Source organism: Podarcis erhardii (assembly GCF_964252035.2).
Source record: "Podarcis erhardii genome assembly, chromosome: 7".
Taxonomy (NCBI): domain Eukaryota; kingdom Metazoa; phylum Chordata; class Lepidosauria; order Squamata; family Lacertidae; genus Podarcis; species Podarcis erhardii.
In genome coordinates, this window is record NC_138511.1 from 53,968,330 (window position 1) to 53,994,360 (window position 26,031).

General features: G+C 45.0%; 1 protein-coding gene across 2 annotated transcripts in view; it reads left to right on the plus strand.

The window, feature by feature from the left end:
• The window catches only part of GNAO1 (G protein subunit alpha o1), a 168,399-nt gene that overhangs the window by 104,802 nt on the left and 37,566 nt on the right, over window positions 1-26,031 (plus strand). For both annotated transcript variants that reach the window (XM_081871607.1, XM_081871608.1), the window contains exon 4: window positions 14,989-15,149. In XM_081871607.1, the coding sequence (XP_081727733.1) occupies window positions 14,989-15,149 (161 nt within the window). The remainder of the gene's footprint in view (window positions 1-14,988; window positions 15,150-26,031) is intronic.

Below are 26,031 nucleotides of genomic sequence, written 5' to 3' on the forward strand. Positions count from 1 at the left end.
CATGCCCCTGGTGGGCGGGGCCAGAGGCAAAAGTGGCCAGAACACTGGGTGCCCATTTCACCTTTATACAGGAGGCTAGTTTTAACTCTCACTCACACACCCCTCTCCATCCTCCATCCAGGCATGTAAGAGGCACTATCAGAATTCCAGGCTGCTGGGTCTCACCACTGAAGCTTTAAACCAGCCTTCACCAACTTGTCTCTCTCTGGATGATTTGGACTGCAACTCCCATCAGATTAGCACTCCCACCATCCCCACTCTAAGCTCCTGTCTGCAAGGGAAGAGGAGTCGTCAACCACCCTGCCCTCCCTTGTGGGCAGATAGAGAAGGTGTTGGTGGAAAACCCAATCTGTAATTGCCTCTGTAATCTCAGTAAATCATCTGCAGTGGAAGCCAGCGAGTTGGCTCTCGTGTATAGTCTCCAGCCCCATAGGGAGCAGGCAGGAAGTGTTCCATCTCACAAGGTGAGCCAGTACCCCTGTCGGCTCCATCTGATCGAGTGCAACAGGGGTATTGCACAGCAGATGACTTGGGAAATGAGAAAGGGCTTAACATCAGGCAGAGCGCTGAAGGCATCATCACCTAAATTGGCCTTTCGGGGAGTGAGGGAATGTTCCACGCAAGGCCAATAAACCCTCCATCCAAATTTCTGTGTCAGGATCTTTGCAGACAGTTTGAGGTTCAGGAACAGGGAATATGGAGTCTTTGATGGGCCAGTTCACACTGTTTCAGGTTCCTATGGCCAAAGAGTCAAGTCTCTTATCTGGTTTGAAAAGTGGCTTGATTCTTTGGCAGCAGTGTAGTGGTAAATTTTGAAGTGCGGGACCTCATCATAACAGCCCACATAGGCAAGCCCAAGGGAGAGTTTAAAAAACACAGGCTCTAATGTGTTTATGTTTTGATACACACCCAGGAATCAAAGAGCGATAGTACATAGCAAGAATACACAGTTTAGCAGCAGAACTGCAATTCTATGCGGATTTTCTTGGGCGTGAGCTTTATTGAACTCCACAGTGCTAACTTATGAGCTTTACGTATTGACCTTTAGCAAAAGATCTTTAGTCAGCTGAAACACCACCTTTGGGTTTTAATTAGGAATGCAAACTGTATTGCAAAAAAGTGTTACTATTTAGATTGCTAGCGTGAAGGAGGAACCTCGTCAAAGGAAAGGAAAGAAGAATCCAGTCAATGTTTGTTTGTTACTCTCCATATTCTCTGACTTCACCGATGCCGGAATGTCACAAACAAACTTGAAAGCCTCATTATCCTTTTGGTCACTGTTCAGAACAATTATAGTACCTTGCTGCTCCAGGAGAGGACAGAATTGCTCCTACTCTAAAAAATGTCCTGCACTCTACTGCACCATTGTGCAGTGAGAACTAATGCTGTGAGTGAAGCTGTGGCTCCCTGTGTTGTCCTCTCCTGTTTCTGCTGGTGCCCTCTCTGAATCCCAGCTCATGGAATGGAGGGATCAGGTGGAACTACCTCAATAAAAGCCATGCAATTAGAATATTGGGAAACGACATCCATCTTTGAGCTTTACTTTGCCCTTCTGAATACAGTGGTACCTTGGGTTAAAAACTTAATTCGTTCTGGAGGTTCATTCTTAACCTGAAACTGTTCTTAACCTGAGGTACCACTTTAGCTAATGGGGCCTCCTGCTGCCGCTGCACGATTTCTGTTCTCATCCTGAAGCAAAGTTCTTAACCTGAGGTACTATTTCTGGGTTAGCGGAGTCTGTAACCTGAAGTGTCTGTAACCCGAAGCGTCTGTAACACGAGGTACCATTGTATTGCCCTTTAACAAACCAGGAGTTGGTTTTTGCTGTTCTCCATTCCCTTCCTCCTTCATCATCGACACTTTTCAGCAGCTCTGGTACCGAGGCCTTGCTGAGCTCTTCATTAACTAGCCTTGGCAGGGTTTTATTTTTGTCCATGCCCCCCCCCAAAAAAACGCCCCTCCCTTCCCCCACCCCCTCGCACTCTACTTGGCAGATTTTCCTTTTCTGATGTTGTTGTTGTCTTGCCATCACCCTATTCATTTTCCATCGGCTGCCTTCATTCTCGTGGCCTTTTGCAGCTAGGAGACAAGGCGTTGCCTTGGTAACAAAGCCCTTTAGATGGTTGCAAGCTCTGGGATCACTGCGCTCAGTCCTGAGTACTTTCTCTTTTTTATGTTATTTTTATTAACCAGACAAAGATCCATCAGGCTCGCTGCTAATGGAGCAGTAACCAAGGGAGATGGAGGGGAGGAGCCTGCCGTCCCTGACCACACTCCTTCCGTCACCAGCACCTTCCTCCCTTCCTTCTCCTCTGCAGCACACTGCTCGGCAGAATGTCTGCAAGGAAATTGCAACTTCTAAGAATAATATCTCAGAGAGATAGCAGGGGGAGGGTGTGATTATGTGTAAGCTCAGCTAAGGTAAGAGCAGTGTCCAGTTCAGGAAAGCTCAAGGGAATACAGGAGTCCGCACTGACTGGCAGCAGCTAGGGATTGAAACCTGGGACCTTCTGCATGCAAAGCAGATATTCTAGCACTGAGCTTTGCCCCTTCCCCAGAAAGAAAGAAAAAAACCTTTTCTGGCTTGGCTTATTATGTACCTTGAACATAGAAAGCTGCCTTATATTGAGTCAGACCTTTTATTTCATTCAAAAGCATTTGTGTGGCTATTCCCTCCCCCCCACAGGTGGAATAAATGAAGACAACGGACACAGAGTTTTAGGTTAATGGGCGAAAATGGCCACAACTTTATTGATTACAGGAAAGAAGGGTATTGGCTTTAGGCATTGGCCCTAACCGACTATCCGGTCTGACCGGGAAGGGTTAAACACCAACAGGGGGAGCCACCCGAGATGCATATCCCTAGGCGCTCCCCGAGGGGTTACCGCTCGGGGGCGCGCTTTAGGCCCTAGCCTCCGTAGGTTTCGGACGAGGCGTCGCCCCTCGGAGTCCTTTAACGAACTACCCTTCAAGCACTGGGGGAGGTGATGGCGTTCCTCCCCCCCAACCTCATCTGCATGATAATACCCCGGCCAATGCCTACCGCCAAAACCGAGGGAGTTGTGACGATTTGCTACGAGGTAGGCGAAAAAACCAAGTGGCTCACAAAACCAGCCAATTAGCCAAATGGAAAAACTCCTACCAGGCCCCTTGCGGTGACCAGCCGAAGCCCATAGCAAGGTCAGTGGCAAAACCTAAAGGGCGGGTGGGTGGGAAACCGCGTCGTCTCCAGGGAAGAAAGGGGGCGAGCCAGGGGCTGCCCTGAGCTTAAGTGGCCCTACGAAGGCCCACCCCTGCCGCCAGCCGATTGCCTGGCGCCACAGGGTATGCTAATTGGGGGAATCTCTGTCTCCCGCGAGGCTGACGCCAGCCTCGCGAGAGCAAGTGTGGGCGGGGTCGTGATTCCACAACCCCCCCTCCTCCTGAAGATCGGAAGGGGCATTATGAACTACACGTGTGTGTGTGTGTGTGTGTGTGTGTGTGTGTGTGTGCTGTGTACAAGCAAACAATATATCACAACATCAAAGCAAAAACTCAACCTACAACAACAGAACAGCAGTATAAAAGCAGGTTACACAGAATATCAAGGGACTCAAACACACAAAATGGGGCCCAATCTTGTGGACCAAAAGATAAGCCTTCACAAGATGTCTGAAGCATTGGTCCAGCTAACTCAATATTGTCTACACACCTATTGGTCATGTTTCTCCAGGGTTTCCTGGTGATTCCCAGCCTTTCCTGGTGATGCTGCTGGGGATTGAAACTGGGAGTTGTACTCCATCAGCCTACAGGATCCGTTATATCTTAAACCATATACACTGGCAAACATCACTGGCATACAAACCTGCTGTTTGATGTGTTCTGCTGCCAGGGATCCACAAAAGCACCCACTGGCTCACTATTTTTTAAATTATTCTGGAAAGAAAGGCTCAAAGAGAACCCCACCCTTGGGGAGGGGGAAACTGGACTCTCCTTGAGATTGTGCTGAGACTGGCAGAAGGTTCTCCTGCAACAAGACTTGAGTTTTAGCCAGGTGGTGTTGTCTAAACCCATGTTGGGAGGAGCAGAGTCATGCACACTAACACACACACACACCCCGATGCTTTGGCTCAGCCCTTCCCTTCCCACCTTGAGCGGAAGGACCCAGAGGGATCCTTCCTGTGTTCGGCCAAACCCTGATCATCCCACTTCTCTCTGAGTGTGTTTCCAAAGCTCATGATTCTTGCAGTGGCAAGTGGTGAGCAGTTGGTGGCTGTGAGGACAGGAAGTAGTGGTGGAGCATGGCACCAGGGGTTTTGCCTCAAGCAGCAAAATGTCCTGGGCCAGCCTGGGGATAATAATACAAACTTGTCTTGTTATAAGGAGCACAGCAGCAATATCTGTGAAGCACCATGGAAACTTAAGGCAGTGCTCAAATTACCGGGCAGAGAGGAGTTAGGAAGTTGAATTGTGTTTTTTAAAACAAAAAACAAAACAAAAAACCCTCACCCTGATTGCTTCCATGTAGCCAATTAATCTCTAGCAGCAGCTATAAACAGTGGCAACTGCAAAGGTTCGGAGGCCAGGCTGAGCACCGTTGCAAAGCTTTAAATAAGTCCTGTTATCATTATTAATTACTCAGAGCACTGTATCTTATCAAGAACATGTCCAAGGATGGGCTTTTAACCCCTGTGGAGAATATCTCTACTCTCAAACCAAAATCCAAAATAGTACCCATGTTAAATGGTCCACAAATTAATGATGGAAAAATGTCACCTGGCAGTGATCTGTCTCGGGGGGGGGGGGGTGATTGCATGCACTGGCTTTAAAGGCAGGTGTTCCACCAGCCATGCAAACGGAGCTGGCTAGCAGGCTGCAGCACTCATCCAAATTTGGTAACCTGCAAGACATTGCTACTCATGGTCAGGAAGGAAGGAAGAAATTGTTTTAGCCACTGAAAAAGAGCAGCTTAAAGGGGATCAGATCTGATGGGCATAGAGTGTGACAGAAGCAGCAAGATGAGAAAATGCAAATTTAGAGAAGATATGGGTGGCGTGGTCTACTCTTTTTTAAAAAATACAATCGGACACACATCTGTAGTTAAATACAGCTCGCGTTGGATGATTTGTAGGGTGCTCCCTTCATGCTGGGAAGCCGCGCCGTGCTAAGGACCCAGTAATTAGTTGCCTGTTCAGAGCTCAGCGCTGGAAGGTGGGGACAAATATTCACGCTGTAATTAATGTAGCAGAATTGTCAGCGCATGGGAGATCTGGGAACATCATCTGTAGGCTGCAATGGACTGCCCATGGGAAGGAGCCCCTGTCGTTACAGAATGCTCATGCCCTCCTTTCTTTACCTTGTGTTAACTCACGATAAATACACACTGTGCATATATATGGTGCTATTTTTCTAGAAAAAGTGTTGCCGGAACTCACCGTGAATTTCCTTGTTCTCTCAGAATGGCAATGGCACCCACCTGAGAGGTGCTCGAGCTGAGCTCTGGTGAGCTCTGGCTGGGAAAAAAAACCCTCCAGATATAAACATATATATAATATTTAACTGCTATGTTGAGAGATGGATTCGTTTTCTTTTATGTTCCTAGATTTCCCCTGTAGAGAATCACAGCAATTATGGAGGGAGGGTAGGGGTCAAACCTGATCAGCAAAATAGCATGGAGGGAAAGGGTTAGATATAGCCCTCCCCATTTGACCACCCTGACTGGGTGTGAGAGAAAGACTAAACAGCACGTCTCAGAGGGCAATGCTTACCTTGATGCCAGATTTTAAAACTCCTCAGATTTAAAATGTCGCCTTTTTTTTGGTCCTAGAACCTTTATTCCACATACCAAAAGTATTCCCACCCATTTTAGCCATTTCACAAGTTGCTGGTCAGAATCAAGACCATGTGAATAGTTGCAATGCTTCAGGTGAAAAAGAAGACAGGACTCCTGCACCTTTAATGGCTTTGTGACAAGCTACAGCTACTGGCAGGGCTCCTGTACTTTTAAAAGCTCTCACTCTCTCCACACTCACCAAACAAAGTTTCAGGAGCCCTGTCTTCTTTTTCACCTGGCCACTCTAGACCATAAAGAAAACAAGCCCCTTCAATTATTCTGTTGGGGACACCGTGGCTCCAGGTGACAGAGAAAACCATAGCCAACAGGCCCACCAAGTTCCTTGCCCTGTAGCGTTCACTCCAGGAGGATTGTGGGAAATTCAAGATGGCAGACTGTCTTTCAGCCACTGCAAGATAAGCCAAGGGACTGAGGGAGGGCTGGACCAACAGTTAGCATTGCTGGGAGCCATTTATTTATTTATGCATGCATGCATCTTTAGCCCATCTTTCCTCCAAGAAGCCCAAGGTGGTATGTATGGCTCTCGTACTCCTCCATCTTACCCATACAACAACCCTGTGAGGTAGGTTAGGGTGCAAGTTGGTGGCTGGCCCAAGGCCCCCCATGAGCTCCATCACTGAGTAGAGGTTTGAACCCTAGTCTCCCAGGTCCTAGTATGATACTCTCAACGCTGCCCCACACCGCCTCTTGGATGCCTACCAGTGCCACTGGCCCCGATCCTTCTCTTTCTCTTTTCTTGCTCACAGGGGAACAAGAACTGGGGCAAGGACTCCACCCCCCATTCCTTATGCTTAGTGCATGCCTGCCCAGCAGTAATTCACCATGATAAATAAATAGCATTGCTCTGTAGTTATAAGCCTCAGAGAACCCTGAGACTGTAGCAGCTGAAAAACAGAGTGTTTTTTTAAAAAAAGAAAAAGAAAAGAAAGAAAATGGGAAAACAGCCAGGGTGGGAAAAGGAATAATTGTGGCACCTTTCAACAAGCTGTCTTTTCTCTCCCCCTCCCCTCCGCCCTGGTCCAGCCATCCCTCGAGTGCCCACTTATATATTTTTAGCTCTCTCCTGTCTGAAATACCACCGTGGTATTCATTAAACAAAACCCCAGTGGGATGGAAACTGCTAGGATGCAGAGGGGTGGTGGATTTTTTCCCCCCTTCCCTGTTTTGTCTTATTTAATTGTGCACTTCGGTACAGATGGCATAGCCTGGCAGGAGGTTTGAATCCCACTGCCTTGGAGGGCTGGGGAGGGAGGGAGGTGGAGAGTGGAAGGCTGGCCTGGAAAGAGAAGGGGGGGACCCAGCCAGGTCGCATTTCAAAATATTACCTGCTGGGCCCAGAGGGGAGGGGGAGAGATGTTAAGGTCACTCACAGTTTGAGACATGTCCTGGAGAGCTCGAAAAGGAAGGGGCATCATCTCTGCCTGGACTGTTAATTGCTTGTTAAATCAGCTAACGAATGCATATCGTGGAGGCCTGGGCTCAGTGCCCTTTCAGTGGGTGGCTGTGTTGTGTGGAGATCCTTTGGTGCATGTGTGTGGCTGTTATTTTTTCTTTCCTTTTCAAACTCGTTCAGTTTTAAAGGAAGCAAGTTTTCAAGGGAGGAACCCTTCCACCTTTTTCAATCCAATCTGCTAAGGTGGGAGTTGGCAACCTTTTTTAGTTCCACAGGCATATTTGGATTTTTGTGTGAGTGCCTCTGGTCACTTCTCTCCCCTTTCTAACTCCCCTCACCGCAGAGAGAGAGAGAGAGAGAGAGAGAGAGAGAGAGAGAATGTATGTGCATGCAAATGTCACTTTTCCAAGGGGTCTTGGGTAAAAGTTGGATCCAATAGATCAGGCAGATCTTTGAAACATGTTTTCCACCACCAACCAGCTTTCATTGAAGCTTTTATCGAAGGCACTGTAATTTTGTACATTGCTGTATTTTTGTGAAAAGTGTCTTCTAGAAATATTTAAATAAAGGAATGGAATGGAATGTGCTCCTTCAGCTAAGGTCCTTTGGTCCGTGAGCACTTAGAAAACAATGCTATAATTACAGAGACCCAGCTTGGGGTTCTCATAAACAAGTCATGTCAGACCAATCTCTCTCTTGCTTGGTGTGTCAGGGGGATGTCGTAGATGTAGTGTATCAGTTTCAGTAAGACTTTGGACCAAGTCCCCCATGATATTCTTGCAGAGAAGCTGGTAAAATGTGGACTGCAAGAAGTAACTGTTAGGTGGATTTGTAACTGGTAGACTGACCAAACCCCAAAAGTGCTTACTAATGGTTCCTCATCGACCTGGGAAAAAGTGACAAGTGGGATGCCGCAGGGTTCTGTCCTGAGCCTGTTCTTGTTCACCATCTTTATAAACGCCTTGGATGAAGATATTGAGGGACTGCTCATTAAATTTGCAGATGACACTAAACCTGAAGGGGTAGCCAATGCCGCAGAAGACAGAATCAGGATTCAAGATGACAATAACAGATCAGAACATTTGGCCAAATCTTACAAAATGAATTTCAATAGGGACAAGCACAAGGTTCTGCACTTAAGCTGGAAGCTGCACAAATATAAGATGAGAGACACCTGGCGTGTCTGTAGGACATGTGAAAAGGAGCTAGGGGTCTTGGTAGACTACAAGCTCAGCATGAGTCAACAGAAGTCTGGTGTCCCAGTCAAGGAAAGTAACAGTCCCTGCCTTGGTCAGACCACACCTGGAGTGCTGTATCCAGTTCTAAGCACCACAATATAAGAAGGATATTGACAAGCTGGACTGTGTGCAGAGGAGGGTGAGCAAGATGATAGAAGGCCTGGAAACCCAGCCTTATGAGGAACGCTTGATAGAATTGGGTATGTTTAGCTTGGTAAAGAGGAGATGAGAGGAGATAATGATAGCCATCTTCAAATATCTAAAGGGCTGTAACATGGAGGGTGGAGCAAGCTTGTTTTCTTCTGCTCAGGAGGGCAGAAGTTGAACCAATGGGAGCAAGTTACAAGGAAGGAGTTTCTGACTAAACATCAGGAAGAACTTTCTGACAGCAAGAGCTGCTCAGCAGTGTAACAGACTTCCACAAGAGGTGGTGGACTCTGCTTCCTTGGAAGTTTTTAAGCAGAGGTTGGATGGTCATCTGTCATGTGCAATCTAGTTGAAATTCCTGGATAGAAGGCAGTTGGACTACATGATCCTTGGGGTCCAAGCAAACTCTACAATTCTGTGATTCTATGGTTTGAGGTACTCTTCAAGGGATCAAAGGGGCAGTAACAGGGGGAAGGAGCTCAGGAGCTTAGGAATTCACTTTGGGGCGATTGGTGACCTCTGTTCTGAGGAAATGTGCCAAGGACACATTTATGTCACCGTCTCCTTTCCATTGACTTTTGATAGTTCCTTCATAAGGACTTCCACTGGAAAAGAGATAAAAGTGAAAACCATCATGTGGGGTTTTTTATTTTTTTAAAATGAGTGGATGGGAGGTGCCATTTCTGCTGATCTGGTGGGTTCCAAAATAACTCCTCTGTCTTGACACATTAGCTCAGCATCTGTCCCAAGCTGAGGATCTCAGCGTCACTAGAGATGTGTTCCTGTCCTGTGTCCCTATTTAGATTTTGTTTCTGCTATATCATCACTGTCCATTGATGTCCTTCCTCTTCCCTTGTATCATAAATCAGATCTGTGACAATTGGCATTCCTTGAATAAGGTGCCTTTTCCTAAGATAAGCAAGCTCTGTCCACATAGCAGAAAGTGGAGAGAAAATACCATTTCTCATGGAAAAAGATAGGAAGGACGTGGCATAAACAGAAGTGTAAACCTGTTGCAACACCTTGGACGCTTATCAATGCACCATGATTTAAACAGCAACAATCTAGGCCTCAGACCTGGGGGCCAAATGTGGCCCCCAGCCCCTCTATTTGCCCCCCATGTGTTTTTGCCTGACTGGAATGTGCCATTGAATTCTTTCTTGCGCCTTACTTGCTTCAATTTCTCACTATTAGAAATAACTAACTGACCGATTGTGTCGCAGATAACTCGCTTCTGCCCCCCCCAACATAATGTTTGCCCCCCCAAAAAAACCACAAATCCTGGCTACGCACATGTAAACAGCTTTAAAACAGCAACAATAGAGTATTAAAACTATCAATAAAAGTATGTTAAAGATAGGTATTTAAAAGTATTCAACAGATAATTAAAATCAACAATGGGCTTAAAAAGACATGTCTGGTTAGGCTTGCTTAAACAAAATGGTTTCAAACACGTTTGCCTCCAATGAGAATGTGGGATGCGAGAGTGCCCTCAAACTGTGCACCGGTTCCCTGTGAGCCTGGGATGGACCCAAAGATCCCTAAGTGAAATGGAGTGGCCTTAAGTCTCAGCTGCTCGTTCCCTTTGCCACACCAGAAAAACCTGCTCTTTAGGGATGGGGGAGCGCCCAGAACCAAGTGGGCAGTAGAGCAAGGAGGGAGGAGGAATCGGCAAAAACCGCCTCCTCCCATGGAAGGACTTACTTGGATCAGCCAACCTCTCATTCCTGACCTAATTTTAAAGTGCTGGGCACATTCTAAAATATAGCTGTGGGAGGGAAAGCTTTAGAAAGCAGCAAAAGTGCCCCCAATGGCCTTAGCTAAGGGCTCGTGAAGTCGCACAATGTTTGGTTTCTCTGTGCCCGATTACTATACACTTGGGGCAGGTTCCTCTCTGCATACGATGGCAGCATTACCAAATAATGACTTGCGTGCATGAATGAGCCTCTACTATGGTAATAGCACCACCAGGAGGGAACGTTCATGTCTCCTCACAGCATTGCAAGTGCCATGCTTTTCGACAGAACCGCGTCACACATCCATCTCCCGTCTGCCAAGAGATCCACTGGTGCACATGTATGGGTAAAATAGGCACACGTGACTGGCTTCCGAGCAGGCGAAATGACGGCGTCAAAAAGCATGGTGCTCCCGGGGGGGGGGGAGAGAGATGTGATGTTTGACAGCCATCCTTAACTGCAACAAGACTAACACAGAAACAATGATGGCAAGAGAAAGAAGGAATTAACATTCAGAGGTTGTAAAATGCATTATTTGAAGGCAGAATATCACGCACACAACTGTGAAGTATTCGTGTACCTCACTGGAGCTATTTAGAGAAAGTATTTTTTTAATGCAAATTGATATAGACATGCATTTAGTCATTTAGTCCAATGTCGTCAAAGTGAGTGCTGCACCAGAGGGAAATTTCCCAATTTATTTTTTTTAACCCACTCTTCATCAATTAATTCCAAAAAGAAATCACACTTGAAAATTATCAAAGAAAAAAACAGTGACATTCTTTGGAACAGAGTTGGGGGTTTCTGCTGCATTTGCTTGAATGTCAAGGTGGCCAAGGGGGCTGGTGAGTGTCTTTCCTTTCCTTTGCACAACCGTCTCACCAGCTTTCCACATTACATTGCTTCCTCCTGGCTATCTGTACTTCAGTCAAAGCCCAGGAGAAGGCAGCATGGGGTAAGTCCTCTCCTGGGACTTTTTTCAGATCAGGAAGCGTGGGTGGGCAGGCTGCAAAGGCCTGGAGTCATTTTTTGCTGGAAAGAAAGAAAATGTGCATCAGTCTTGGCTACCTCACATCGCTAAGATAAGCTTGAAACCTCACAGACATTATGAGAACGAGGTAGAAAAATGCAAGGGGAGGAAAAGTTTGAGAAACAGGAGGATGGATTCTGGCACAGCACTTGTTTAAGCACGTGTGCAAGTTGAAGGATTAAGGACAAGTCCTTTTTTTTAAAAAAAAAATATTTATTAAAGTTTCAACAATTACAGAAAGAAAAAATAAACATACCACATTAAACAAAAACAAAACAACACAGCACAATATAAAAAAGAGGAGAAAAAAACCAGAAAAATAAAACCCGTTAAACAAAAACAAAAATGCAAAAAAGAAAATGCATCAGATCTCCTCATTACCATTCTTTCATTAGCTTATTTCCTTGACCTCCTCACACCTCCCTTTTTTGTATTCTAGGTCTATTATCTATTTCAGCAAATCCTTTCCCTCTTTTAAAATTTTTGTCCTGTAAATTGTCTTAATATAATGTAGCTTTACTTTTCCTCCTTTAACCAATTAACAGTCAGTTATTCCCAAATCCTTTATATCCTTCCTGCTAAAATCATAAAATATTGTTCCAACATCCTTCTAACAGATATTAATTTTACAGTGTTTCTGTAAATAGTCTTTAAATTTCCTCCAATCTTCCTCCACCGACTCTTCTCCCTGGTCTCGGATTCTGCCTGTCATTTCCGCCAGTTCCATATAGTCCATCACCTTCATCTGCCTAAGGACAAGTCCTTAAGGACATGTTGGTTCTTAAAGAACTGATATCCTGACAGCCAGATTGCCTCCAGGACCACAAGCTTGCATATCAGCCCCTCCCAAAGCAACTCATCGCACATTTTTGCCGGCTGTGAGATGTCTTCTCCTCTCACTCTTCCCAACCATCTTCCTTGAACACTTCAGTCTGAAGCCCAGAACTTTTAGCAACTGTAGAAAGAACAGCCTACAACCTGCTGACTGATGCCCCAGACTGCCTACATGGGGCCAGCATAAACATGTGTGGCAGGCTATTACAAGTGAAGGAATCCTTGAGGTACACCAAGGCTGCAGACAGCATTGCTAACATGAGTCAACAACATGATGCAGCCACAAAAAGCTAATTCTATTCTAGGCTGCATCAACAGAAGTTTAGTGCCCAGATCAAGGGAAGTAATATAGCTGTGGACCATTTTTCACATGTCCAATGGATGCACAACCGCCGGCGTGTGGGTCCTTTTGGACCTGGAAAAGGGCAGAACAAGGGTGGAACGGGGGCAGGGTGGGCTTGTGCATCACAAAATTGTCACTGCCTGCAGTACTGCTCTATTCTGCATTGGTCAGACCCCACCTAGAATACTGTGTCCAATTCTGGTCACCACAATTTAAGGATATTGACAAGCTGCAACATGCTTAAAGGACAACTAAGATGACAGAGGGTCTGGAAACCAAACCTTATGAGGAACAGCTGAGGAAGTTGGGTATGTTTAGACTGAAGAAAGAGAGACTGAGAGGTGATATGATAGCCATCTTCAAATATCTAAAGGATTGTCACATGGGCCAGTCTATATATATATATTTGGGGGGGGGGAATGAACGAATTCCTATGCCCCACAAATAACCCAGATATGCATTTTAAATAAAAGCACACATTCTACTCATGTAAAAAACACCAGGCAGGCCCCACAAATAACCCAGAGGTGCATTTTAAATAAAAAGACACATTCTACTCATGTAAAAACACGCTGATTCCCGGACCGTCCACAGGCTGGATTGAGAAGGCGATTGGGCTGGATCCGGCCCCTGGGCCTTAGTTTGCCTACCCATGAGTTGAATCTTCATCTAGTTAAAAGCCATACAGTTCTCTTCCTGGCTGCAAAGTTGTTTTGTAAGGCTCTCTTTTTTAAATAATAATAAGAAGAAGAAATTAATTTATTGTGTATATCTCTTTTGCTTACAAGTTAAAATTCTATTTTAAAAATGACGTCGTTTTGAAAAGCTATACAGCATCTAGCGCAGCTCATTACAATTGTTACAACAAACAGAAAAATCATTAAGCAGACCTCCTCAACCCTCAGCAAGTGATCTGGGGCAGGGAGAGTTTGGGAATCACCGAACTAGAGTATAGGTAGGCAGCCTGTCTGGCTCAACCAGGCTCTCCCCAGACCTGCATTGCTGCTCTGCAATGGCTCATCCTCCTTTTAAGTCATTGTATGGGGAAAGCTTTGGCAAGCAAGACACAGGCTGTGGGGCCTTACATTGCCAACTCCTGACCACAGGATCGTTGTCATCAATTGCCATCGTATTTTCCTTGGCATACAGTTCCCCCAAATTATAGTAGTGCCACAATAAATTACACCGTGTCACTGCTTGGCTTGAGAGGCATGTGCACCCAACCCATTGCTGGCGAACAAGCACCTGCCCCTTGCAACAGTGTGTTTCTGCAGTCTGAAGAAAACAAATTGATGCTTTCTAGCAAACAGCTTCATCAGCAGAGCTACAGCACCGTGTGAAGGTCTTGCCAGAAAAGGAAAAGCTGCAGTCATGCTTCAAAGGTAGAAAACAGAAGAAGGAAGATGGGGGGAGGAGAGAGAGAGAGAGAATGAATATTCTGATTATGTATATTAGCAACCAGATATCTGATGGATAAGAAACGTTCATGTAGATTGTTGCTATTTGGGGGTAAGATTCAATTGCATACATGCAAATTTAGTTTGCACCATTATAGTTGATTGGAGCTCTTGCACTGCAAACCTGCTTGCCCTGCAAAATCAGACTTCTTGCAATAAGGAAAGTGGTGGGGAAACACAGTGGGGAGTGGGGAATAATGCTTGCTACATTGTCTAATCTCCCTGCAAACTTTTTGCAAGCAAATCAGGATGAGTGCTCAGTAAATGGGTGATTGGTTGTTATAGTATTAATATTCCAGAGCTTAAGTATGCATACAACAGGCACTATCAATTCCTCCTTTGTTCTCCTGGCAGAGGTGAAGCAACATATGCTCATCAATAATGCTGTCCACATTAAGGGAACAACCTTATTTGGGCTGCAGTTGACACCACCATCATCATCATCATCATCAATTGTGAAACGTCAGCAAATTTGCATGTATTTCCATACTTGGTCCAATGTATCCCACATCTGTTGGGCTTGGGTAGAAGGGCACAGAGTTATGCAGGGCACTGATGCTACCCTGAAACCTCAGAAGTTCTCTCTAGACTCCCCAGGCCATTTTAAAATTTCACAAGGCATTGCTCACACACCCTTCTGTGCCTATTTTTATATCCTTAAGGACTAGAAACTTAATTTCTAATGCAAAACAACAGGTGTGAAATTCTGTACTTGCTTCCAAATTCACAATTGGTGGGTCACCAGAGACTCACATGAGTATCAGTGGGAAATGAGCGGGAGTGACAAAAACTGGTGGTAATTCTTCAGATAATGAGTGCCTTTCCAACTACAGGAAACTAAAACAAATGAGTTTTGTGGGGGAAATGAATGGTTTAAGAAATTGAATGTTTTCCTGCTTTTTGCATGCTTCCTTCCGGTGGATTCTTCAACACTGTGCAAATATGACATGTCAGGCTTCTTCTCTCTTTCTCTCCAGGCTGATGCAAAGATGGTTTGTGACGTTGTCAGTCGGATGGAGGACACAGAGCCCTTCTCTCCAGAACTCCTTTCAGCAATGATGAGACTTTGGGCAGACTCTGGCCTCCAAGAATGCTTCAACCGGTCCCGAGAATATCAGCTCAACGACTCTGCTCAGTAGTGAGTATCCCATAGGTCCCATAGGTCTCAAGGAGAGGCTATAGCTTTCCACAAGCTTTGCACCCATTGCACCCATTTTATGGTCTTCATTTAAAGAGTTCAAAACAGCAGGACTGTTGGAAGCAGCAACTTCCAGCAGTGGCCCATGAAGGGGGCAGAGCAGCAGCAGTGCCTCCCCAGTGGCAAAAGTGCTGCCGTTCACTGGGGCAGCAATAGGATGGGATGATAAGTTCAGGAGAGCTCCGGGTTAGTGGTGGCTCTGCAGGCCCATGCCTGTGGTGAGGTCAGGAGAGCTCTGAGTTGGCCGTGGTGAGTTGGCCAACCCGGAGTTCCTCTGACTTGGCCACTGCCTTGTCCCATCCCCATCTTGGTGAGCACAGGACTGCCACACCATCACCACCCCAACTAATGAGCCATTGCTGGTAACTTCTGCCCAAGAATCTCAGCTGGCCTGTGTGGACCATACCTGTCTAGATGGACCAGTGATGTCCCTTATCATGATACCCATAAGTGGCTGGGAGGCAAGGCTACCTGCCCAGGAGGCAGTGTTTTTTTTCTAGAGGTACTCAAGAGTACACAGTACTGGCACCTCCCCCCCCCCAAAGTGTGGCAATTAGTGTAACAACTTCATGATGAGTACCGACATCTTTTTTTCTAAAAAATATAAACACTGCCAGGAGACTTAGTGAGGCAGTTGTTTCAGGTGGCAGCCTGGGAACAGCTGGGTGGGGCAGCAGACCCAGGGAGTGCAGGAGCACCCCACTCGCTGCCTTTTGTTCTTTTCCGGACCCCCATCACTGTTCCTTGCTCCTCTCCAGACTCCCTTTTTCTACCCCACTGCTCTAGCATGCCAGGGCTTCTCCAGGGTGCTCCAGTTGCCTCGGGAAAAGGAGGAGGAGGAGGTGGGAGGGTGGCAGTTTCTGTTCTGCCTCCAGCTGCAAAACGCCCTAGGCTGGCCCTGCTGGGAAGAATACGATGCCTCGTGGCATACAAGATTGGAACTCATTTCAAACTTCAAGCTCTCACTTGGCAAAGATGCTTTTGCACACTGGAAGTAGCAACCAGCGTGGTGTCTAAAAAATTAATTTTATCCAATATTTTGCTGAGCAGAGCTGGCCTGCGCTTTTGCTGCCGACTGCAACTCCATCAGATGTAACTTTTGTGAAACTGCCACAGAGTAAAGTGTAGGATCCTGTGCATTTAGGTATCAGTAATCATAATTTGGCACAGGGGAGGAAAGATTCAGGAGTTTGGCCAGTGATACGATACGTCACCCACAGGAAATGGTGGCGGCAGCACAACAACAAATGATTGGATTTGTTAAGAGAAGGGAATGCAGCTCAGAGGCAGAGCAAGTATTTTGCATGCAGAAAGTCCCAGGTTCAATCCCTTACCTCTCTGCATTGGACCCCTTTTTGAAATCCTGCAGGAAGGCTCAGCACAGACTTATTCCCCGCTTATGCAGGGAGGCTCACCTGGCACCTTCGTTACATATTTTTAGGTGACTGGCAAAAACATTTCTCTTCTCCTAAGTTTTGGGCAAACTAAACAATATTTTGAACCATTTAAACTGGGGGGGGGGTGTCTTTGTTACTATGGTGTGTATTTTTGTGATTTTATTTTGTAAACCGTCCTGTGATCCTCGGATGAAGGGCAGCATAGAAATTAAATAAGTAAATATTCAGTGACCTTTAAAAGGGGCTGCAATAATCCATGGAAGGGAAGGCTGCCAAAGGTAGGTTGCCCCTTGTACACATCACCAAAAAGGGGGGGGGAGGGAATCAACAAAAAGCAGACACAGATTTGCACAACTTTTGCATACGCAAATTTGTATGCATAGATGGCAATTTAGAAAAAGCTTAATTTAAAAAGGAATGCAGTTCCTTTCACCAACGGTAGGGAATTTCTGGCCCACCCCACAGTGAGCCATCGCCAGGCTGACCTCACGAGGAAGCTACTTCTTGTTATTTCTAGCCCTTGCCAAATTCATGAATTGATGATTTTGCTCCAATTCTGACCCTTCACTGAATGTAGGTATGCACCACATGCCACATCTCAGAGATCTGGGGTGCTGTGAGAAGGGACATATCTCCTGGTGATCTCAAAGTCCAGCCAGGTGTGTGGTCCAGATAGCTTGAAGGCCGCCTCTCTGAGGTATATCAAGACAGTGACTTCCAACTTCAAGGGTCTTTGGCAGGGGGAAGTCAGAATGAGTGAGTCCATTTAAGATCGGTAGGATGGGTAAGTCCTTTCACTGCCTTCCTCCTACTTAGATCAGAGATGCTATAGATAGTGAGAGAACATACACATATGTTTTTGTGCATTGGCAGCATCTGGAAGAAGATGCATTCATGGACAGCCATCTCTCTTTATCATCACTGGCCACAGACACTCCCCATAAGAGCACATGCACCTTCCTGTGCCAGAGACTGAATGGATAATCAATACACATAAAGCCTACCTTATTTGTTAAAGTTGTCTCCATCTGCACTCACGTAAGCTCTGCAGTGAACATGGCTACCAGCCCTTCCTTTTCAAACTATTCTCTGTTCTCTTTGGGGAGGATTTGGGGCTGCCAATTTTGGGAGAAGCATGGGGAACACAAGGCCCAAATGCAAACCTCCAGGCCGCTTTCCCCCTCACAAGCAGTGTTGCATTACACCCTTCTTTGAGGGGAATTTTTTTTGCCCTGTCTTAATGTGATTTTGAACTCTGATCATGCTTGGATCATGGATGGTGGATAGCGAGAGATGGACGAGTGTGTCTAGAAACTAACATATAGCACAAAGGTACAGTTCACATTCTTGGTTTTCCATTCTTTTGCCCCTGGCCAACCCATCTCTGGCCCGTGTCCCTCAGAAAGTTGCCAAGTATGGCTGAAAAGGGGTCCCTGTTCCTGTTTTGGAAGTTATTGAGACAGGCAGAAATCTGCCCAAGTAGGAAGCCTGTGGCCGTCCAGATGTTGTTGAACTACATACAGAGTCTTGCCATACATCAGGAAAATTCCTGACATGTCCTTGTTTTCAAGTGTAAAAATGGCGCCAGGGTTGAATTTTGCCAAAGCGGCAAATTTTGCCAAAGTGGCAAAATGTCAGGGGAAACCTGGATATATGACAATGTGATGGAACAAGCAGCCGGAAGCTCAACAACTTTGGTGGTTTCCTTTAAAAAGCTCAACAATTTTGGGAGCTTCCTAAATAAAGCTCAACAACTTTGCAGGTGTCAGGAATTTTGCTTTTTGAAGTACGGCAACCCTACATACAGAGCGATGCCGTAGGGCCCTCCTTGCTCGCAATTCCACACTTGCAGATGAGCCTGGCATTCTGACCTCCCTTCCTCCACTCCTGCAGACATATCATCCCTGATCCTGCCATCCTCAAGCCTCTGAGACTCCATCATTTGTATGCAGTCCTCAGCGCTCCAAAGCGGCATTTACAGAAGCGTTGGCTGTGCCAGGCCTGCTGGACAAGCCTATTCTCTTTTTCCCTTTACAACCTGGGAATGCCCAATGAGGCTGTTGTCCTTGCCCCTCTTTGCTCCTTCCCTCTCTCTGGCTCTCATTCACAGAGGCCCATTAAAGCATTTTATTCAGCAGAGACCAGCTAACAAGCGCAAGTCTGCCATAAAGGAAACAAATGCCATTTTCAGATAGTTGGTTGCTAGGGGAGTTTGTTCCTGCTAGGCAAAGGAAGATGGGAACTGTAAAAAATAAAAATGGGGAAAAGTGAACTAAAGTGGAGAGCAAAAGCACAGGGAAGGCTAGATAAGGAGTGGAGCTGGGATAAATTCAGTTCAGTGTGCATTTAAAGGCGAATCTACCAAATTTGTGCTTTCCGAAACATATGCAAACCAAAATGCAGCCATCCATTCAAATTCACACTTCTCTAAATGTTGAAATGCAGTTTTCCAGCCAAGTCACATGTACAAAATGGCATATTTTATTTACTGCATATATATATATATATATATATATATATATATATGCACAGTATATATTTGTCCTTCTCTCATAGTTTGTCTGTTAGCTTAGCCAATTCTGCATAGTTCATCAGTTTTTCTTCCATTGTTCCTTTGATGGTATTTCTTCCATCTTCCAGTATTGTGCAATCAAGATTCTTGCTGCTGTTGTAGCATACATAAATAATGTCCATTTTTCTTTTGGTAGCTCTTGATTTGAGATACCTAACAAAAAGGATTCAGGATGTTTAACAAAATTCATTTTAAACATTTTTTTCAATTCATTTTATACATTTCCCAATATTTTTAATGCATTTGCATTCCCACCACATATGAGAAAATGTTCCTTCCTTTTCCTTACATCTCCAACATCTGCTATTTTCTTTCCTAAACATCTTTTTCACTGGTGTGATATACCATCTATATACCATTTTCATGAAATTCTCTCTTAATAGTATGCAATCTGTGAATTTTATATCAATTTTCCACAGTTTTCCCCAACTTTCAAATTGAATATTGTGAAATACATAATCATTTATTTACTGCATTTCAATCCCACCTTTTCCCTCAGGGAGCTCAAGGTGGCGCACACAGTTTCCCCCATCCTCCTCGTGTAATCCCCACAACACCCCTGTGAGGTAGGCTGGACTGAGAGGCAGTGGCTGACCCAGAGGCCACTCAGTGAGCTACATGGCCAAGTGGGGATTGGAGCCCTGGTCTTCCAGGTCCTAGTCCAACACTAATCACTAAGCCACATTGGCGCTATAGAAGGATATATATGCAAATGATCTGGTTCAGGGGTTCTCAAGCTAATCTTCAGATGCAGATGTGGGCACAGAACAGGGCTGGTGGCTGTCAATATGGCTACAAGGCAGTCTTATCCAATAATTAGGGATGGGGGGGAATTCGATTCATTTTTCATATAAAGGCAAACCTACATAATTTGCACATTCGGAAAGAATATGTGAACTGAAATTAAATTTGCACTCCTGAGTTTTGCAGTGCACTTCTGCAGCCAAGTTACGTGTACAAAAATGTGTATACTAAAGCGTGCTTAAAATACATATATTCGGGAAAATAGCATACAAAAATAGATTCTGTGAGGGGGAATTGCTTGCAGAAGTGTGCGTGTTAGGCAAGTTTGTAACACAAAAATGTGTGTATATGAGGAGAATTTCACACTGAAATGTAGAGGAGGATTTTGCTTTTAAAAAAAATTAAAATCACAAACTGTTATGGAAATGTGGGGAACTAAAATTAAGAAACAGAGGGAAACATATACTGAGGAGGAGAGGATTAGACAGGTATGGAGACATGAGCATTTATTTTATCTGTATGTCCCATTAATAACTGCTGGTCGCACCCTGTCATAGTGACTTCCTTCTTCAACAGGGTCTTTTTTTCCTGGTCTGCTTGCTTGCTTTGTTTCTGCATATACACAGTGTGGATGCTTAAGGAGTGTTTTCAGCCTGTGTTTTTAAGTGAACTAAGCAAATTTGTACTTCCCAGACAACAGATTCGAACACTGTTGCCCACTGTTACTCCTCCTAATTTTACAGTACTGTTCTTGAGTCACAAAAAGGCCTGCCTGCATCTAAAAATGTGTATTTCAGAATGTGTACAAAAATGTGCATTCAGGGTAAAATGCATACAAGCATGTGAATATAATGCAAATTTTTGTGCAGTTAAAAAAAAACCTGGCATGGAAACAGAACAGAGCATCTTTTGAATGAACTTATGCAAAACTGAAGTGGGCTAGGAATAGGCTGGTCTGTTCATCCCATACACAGAGAGCCCCCTAGAGGCTTGACATGGAACAACACCATGGCTTCACTGAGAACATGGACGCTTGACTAGGGTTGCCATATTCCCAAAAGTTGTTTGTTTGAGACTTTTTTGGGGGGGGACATCTCCCTCCAAAAAACCCCACACACATTCATTTGGGGGGCTTTTCTTAGCCTAACTTGCCATACGTCCAGATTTTCCCAGACATTTTGCCGATTCAGCAAAAATCCACCCGGACGCCATTTTTCTGAGTGGTTCCTGGAAGGCTTGACTCTGGGTTCAGATCAGAGCACACTGTTATTATCTCATTTTTTAAAAGAGGAAAAATGATGTATCTTGTTAGACTTGCGAAAGATGTGTAAAACTTCAATTCTAACCCCATTTACTAGGGTGTAAGCCCCATTGAATTCAGTAGAACTTACTTATGAGTAGACATGGTTAGGATTGTACAATGACGCACTTTTTGTCCTTACTTTAGTTAGTTGGGCTGCTGTTCAACCCCACTTTCCTGGGAGTAAGCCCCATTGAATTCAGTTGGACTTACTGAGTAGAAATGGTGAGGATTACACTTTTAGTTACTTATTTCTGTAGCACTCTTAGTGTTTATGGCATTATCACTATACATGGTTTAAAAAGAAAAAGAAAAAGAAAAAAGAACTTTCCCATGGGGTCCAAAGGGTGAGGAAGGTTCCCTCTATTCACCGCACTTTCTGCACCCTTTGTCCTCTCCAGCTCTCCAGTTATTCACAGCTTCTTCAAAAGCAATCAAATTGTCTTTGCTTTCATATAAACCACTTTCAGAGTTCTGTCTGAAAAGCAACCTATTAATATCCTTAAATAAATAAATGTTATGTTTCTCTGTCCACGGAGTTCCAGCATCAGTAAAACAGTTTCATATATAAACCCAGTTAAAACAATTTTCATTTATGAGAATAGTTTCGGGTCCAGTAGAAGTATAGGTCTTTAGTAGGTGCCAAAAAGTTGGTAAAGACAGTGCCTGTCAGATACGCAACGGAAATAAGAAAATGGCGGAGGGGTACAAGGTCACATTTCTGGCCACCCTGCCCCTGCTTGTCTGTCAACAGAGAGACAAGCTACAGTTCTGATGGTGAGCGCTATATGTTTGCATATAAATTACTGCACAGACAGCCTTCAGCTTTGAACTGGACTGAGGCCAGGAATTAATTCATGCAGGCCACTAGCTTGCAAGAAGTCATCCTATCCTGGCACAAAGTCAGGCCCGCCCAGAGCTGGCTGGTGGCATACACCAGACCGTACCCCAGTGAGATCTTGTATGCTTAACCTTTCCAGTGAACCAGGATAAAACAGTAGCTGAGAAAGAGAGAATCGTTGACAGTGGGCCTCTCCAGCTGGCTGGGTGACCCGGAGGGATGTATGGAGGTTGAGATATTGCAAGGTTGGCCAAAGTTCTTAAGCTTAAAAAGATGGCAGTGTAATCTAGGAGCTGGAGTGTTGCACTCAGTCTGGGGGAAGGCAAGCTCTCGTGAATCTCAACTAGGCCACAAAGCTCCTGCAAGCGCCTAGCCTAATCCACCTGTCACAGGTTGTTGTGAAGGTGAGGATGAGGGGGGAGGGGGGAATGACAATAGTGTGAGCAGCAAAGCTAGAAGGCCCCAGTTTAAAGCTCATCTCAGTCACAGCCTAACGTACTCTTGGACTGGGGTGTGTAGTACTGGTCTACTTTAAGATCATCAGAAGAGCCCTGCCAGATCAGGTCAAAGACCATCTGGTCCTGTGACTTTTTTTCACAATGGCTACCCAGGTACAGTGGTACCTCGGGTTAAGTACTTAATTCGTTCTGGAGGTCTGTTCTTAACCTGAAACTGTTCTTAACCTGAAGCACCACTTTAGCTAATGGGGCCTCCTGCTGCTGCCGCGCTGCCGGAGCATGATTTCTGTTCTCATCCTAAAGCAAAGTTCTTAACCTGAGGTACTATTTCTGGGTTTGCGGAGTCTGTAACCTGAAGCGTATGTAACCCAAGGTACCACTAATGGGAAGCTCACAAGCAGGACTTGAGCGGCACAGCAACTCCTCCCTGAGTTGTTGTAAGTAAATGCCTATTCAGGCTCCTCAAAACCCACAGCCTCTTCCGCTTCATGATACTCATTCCTCTCCATGGCTAACAAAAACCAAAATAAATGATGCAAAGGAAGCAAAATTATGCACATCAGATCAATTTCCACAATGGTTTCACAGCTCAGAGAATTCAGCTTTTCCTGGCCCACAATTTGGATTTCTTGGGAGCGGAGCTTTCATTGTCCTTTTAGAGTTGAGTACATTTTGCCTTTCAGTTTTGTGAAGGGATGCTGAGTCAGAGCAATGCTTTTAGCTTAGCATGCTGCCTCTCTTGACTACAGCCAGTCAGATACCCCTGGAGAAGCTCAGAAGCTGAGAAAGATGGTTAAATATAGTAGTATAGTGGCAAATTCAGATGTGTAAATTCATGATAGTCATAGTCAAGGTCCCTTCTAAGATTGTACAATAATTTTATACAATAAAAGTGTTTAGGAATCATAGTATTGTAGAGTTGGAAGGGACCCTATGGGTCATCTAGGATGTATTGCAATGATCAATGCAGATCTCCATATGTTGTCTTTCAGCTAGAGTTACTTTTTTCTGTGCACATACGTGGGCAATCACTGTGAGAGCAGAAGGCTGGACTAGATGGGGTTTTGGTCTGAACCAGAAGCAGGGCTCTTCCTAAGTGCACGGTTGGCAGACTGAACTCTTATGAGCCCACACTGCAGATGTTCCCCTGTGGTAATAGCAGGTCTGCATCATTCGACTGTATCAACTTCAATTTTCATCTGAGGCAGCCGCTGAGATGCTCATTAGGATAAAATCCTCCCAGTTGTCTCGTACAACATGCATTTGGTTCATCACTTTCAAAAGCTTACATATTCTCAAGTTGCAAGCAGCTCAGTACGGTTCTAATATATTTCATTGGTATGGCCCATATATCAGTGTTGCCCAAGGACCAGCCTCCGCCTTGAGGATTAGCTAGGGAGCGAAGAATGGCTGTCACAATGTCACCTCAATTGGATAAAGGACAAGATTCTGTAATGTGAGAACATACCGTACTTTTCACTCTATAAGACGCACCTGACCACAAGACGCACCTAGTTTTTGGAGGAGGAAAACAAGAAAAAAAATATTCTGAATCTCAGAAGCCAGAACAGCAAGAGGGGTCTCTGCTTTCACTGCGCAGCAATCCCTCTTGCTGTTCTGGCTTCTGGGATAGCTTAGCAGCCTGCATTCGCTCCATAAGACGCACACACATTTCCCCTTACTTTTTAGGAGGGAAAAAGTGAATCTTATAGAGCAAAAAATACGGTAATCTCTTTACTGTCCTTTTTTTTTATCTGGGCATTTCCTCAATCGGTTTGGGAGAGCAGTAGGGATGAGCTGTACTGCTTTGTACACAGAAGGTTCTGGGTTCTGTATGAATAATGACAACAATAATTTTATTGTTTGTATTCCACCTATCTGACTGGGTTGCCCCAGCCACTCTGTGTGGCTTCAAACATGAAACCCTGGGGAGCTGCTAACAGTCATTGTAGACCCTGCAGTCAGGGCCCTGCCCTCCCAGGCTGGCTGGAAAAAGCCTGAAAGGCAGGGAACAGGTCTTCCAGGGCTCACAGCCAAAATGTAATACAGTTGCAGGAACTCTTCTGTCCCAAACTAGCCTATACCTTTTGGAGAGAGGGGTGGTTTGGATGAATATTCTGCCTTCTTGATGGCTCAGGGCCTCAACAACTGCTCCAATGTGACAGTCAAATGAGCCAGATGCCAACAGCTACTTAACAGAACTGTCATCTTCAGCAGGGCTAATATGTTCAAAAGCCATTCTGTAATTAAAAAAAAGTAATTACATGCAATGCAGTCTACCTGAGGTCACATGCAAATAATAAGGAGGCATATGATAATGCCAGTGGTTATGACTCTTCCCTGCTGATGATATATGAAATTCTATGAGAATCCTTGTTGCCCCAGCCATGTACCCTCAAGCCACAGTCATCTCTGGAAAATAGGTGTTAGCTGGTTAGTCTACTATGTCCTTTGCCACACCGGCTTTGCTGGCTAGAGCTGGAAGTAGTCCAAGACATCTGGAGGGTACCAGGCTATCACAAGCTGGCAAAGTGCTTCAGAAACTCTTGTTGGCCAGAGATGACGTTGGTGAGAAGAAATGCATGTATTCATTTATCCGTGGTGCCTCTACCACACCACTTTCAACTCACTTAAATAATGTCTCTGTGCAGCCTAAAAAAATGGAAAGGGGAAAATCTTTCTGCTAGGCTGAATGCTAACATGTGAAGATGTCCAGAAGGGCATTTCCTGATATGGTTTCCTGCTTTTCTTCCTATAGCTCAGCCACTCACTTTCCTACTGTGCCCCAAGAGATGTAATTTTGCCTTCAGCAGCAAACTGCAATAGAGCTTTCCGCTTGCTCACCACGCTAATGACTGACTCATAAAATGGTACTCTGTTGCAATATAAAACATTTAAGAAGATAAGATCAATACATTCAGGATGTGCATATGGGTTGAGGACTTGTATCAGAAGCATCCTCGACTGGTTTCAGAGTCACTCTGTATTTCCAGTTCAGCTTATTATTCAGGACCAAATTAGATCTGTTAAAAACAAAGCTCTTTTTTCCCTTTCTCACAGAAGTGGATCAAATTTGCAGGCATAATAGCCCTCCAGTGGATTAAGCTGTACAATCTGTAGGCAGATATAATCAGGGGTTTTGTGCAGGGCAGCTTTAAAGTTTGATTTTTTAAAACGGAAAAGAAAGGAAATCTATTTTATTTTCTGACAGACTTTGATGCAATTTACAGGTATGATCACCCTTTCCTCTCTGAGGGCACAAAGCCTGCAAAATTTCAGAATTATAGCTGCAGCTGTTCTCCAGACTACCACAGGAATGTGGCCCTCCAGGCCTTCCTCTCTGACCCTTGAAGCTCTTTCCAGACCAAACCCTCCATTGGCACTGCTTCATGTCCGAAGAGTTCTTGCCTGGCTGCAATGCATCCTTCAATTCTGATAATGCCTCTTACTTGTCTGGACAAAATATGGGGGATATATGAGCATGTGACCCACCACTGGCATGTGGCCCTC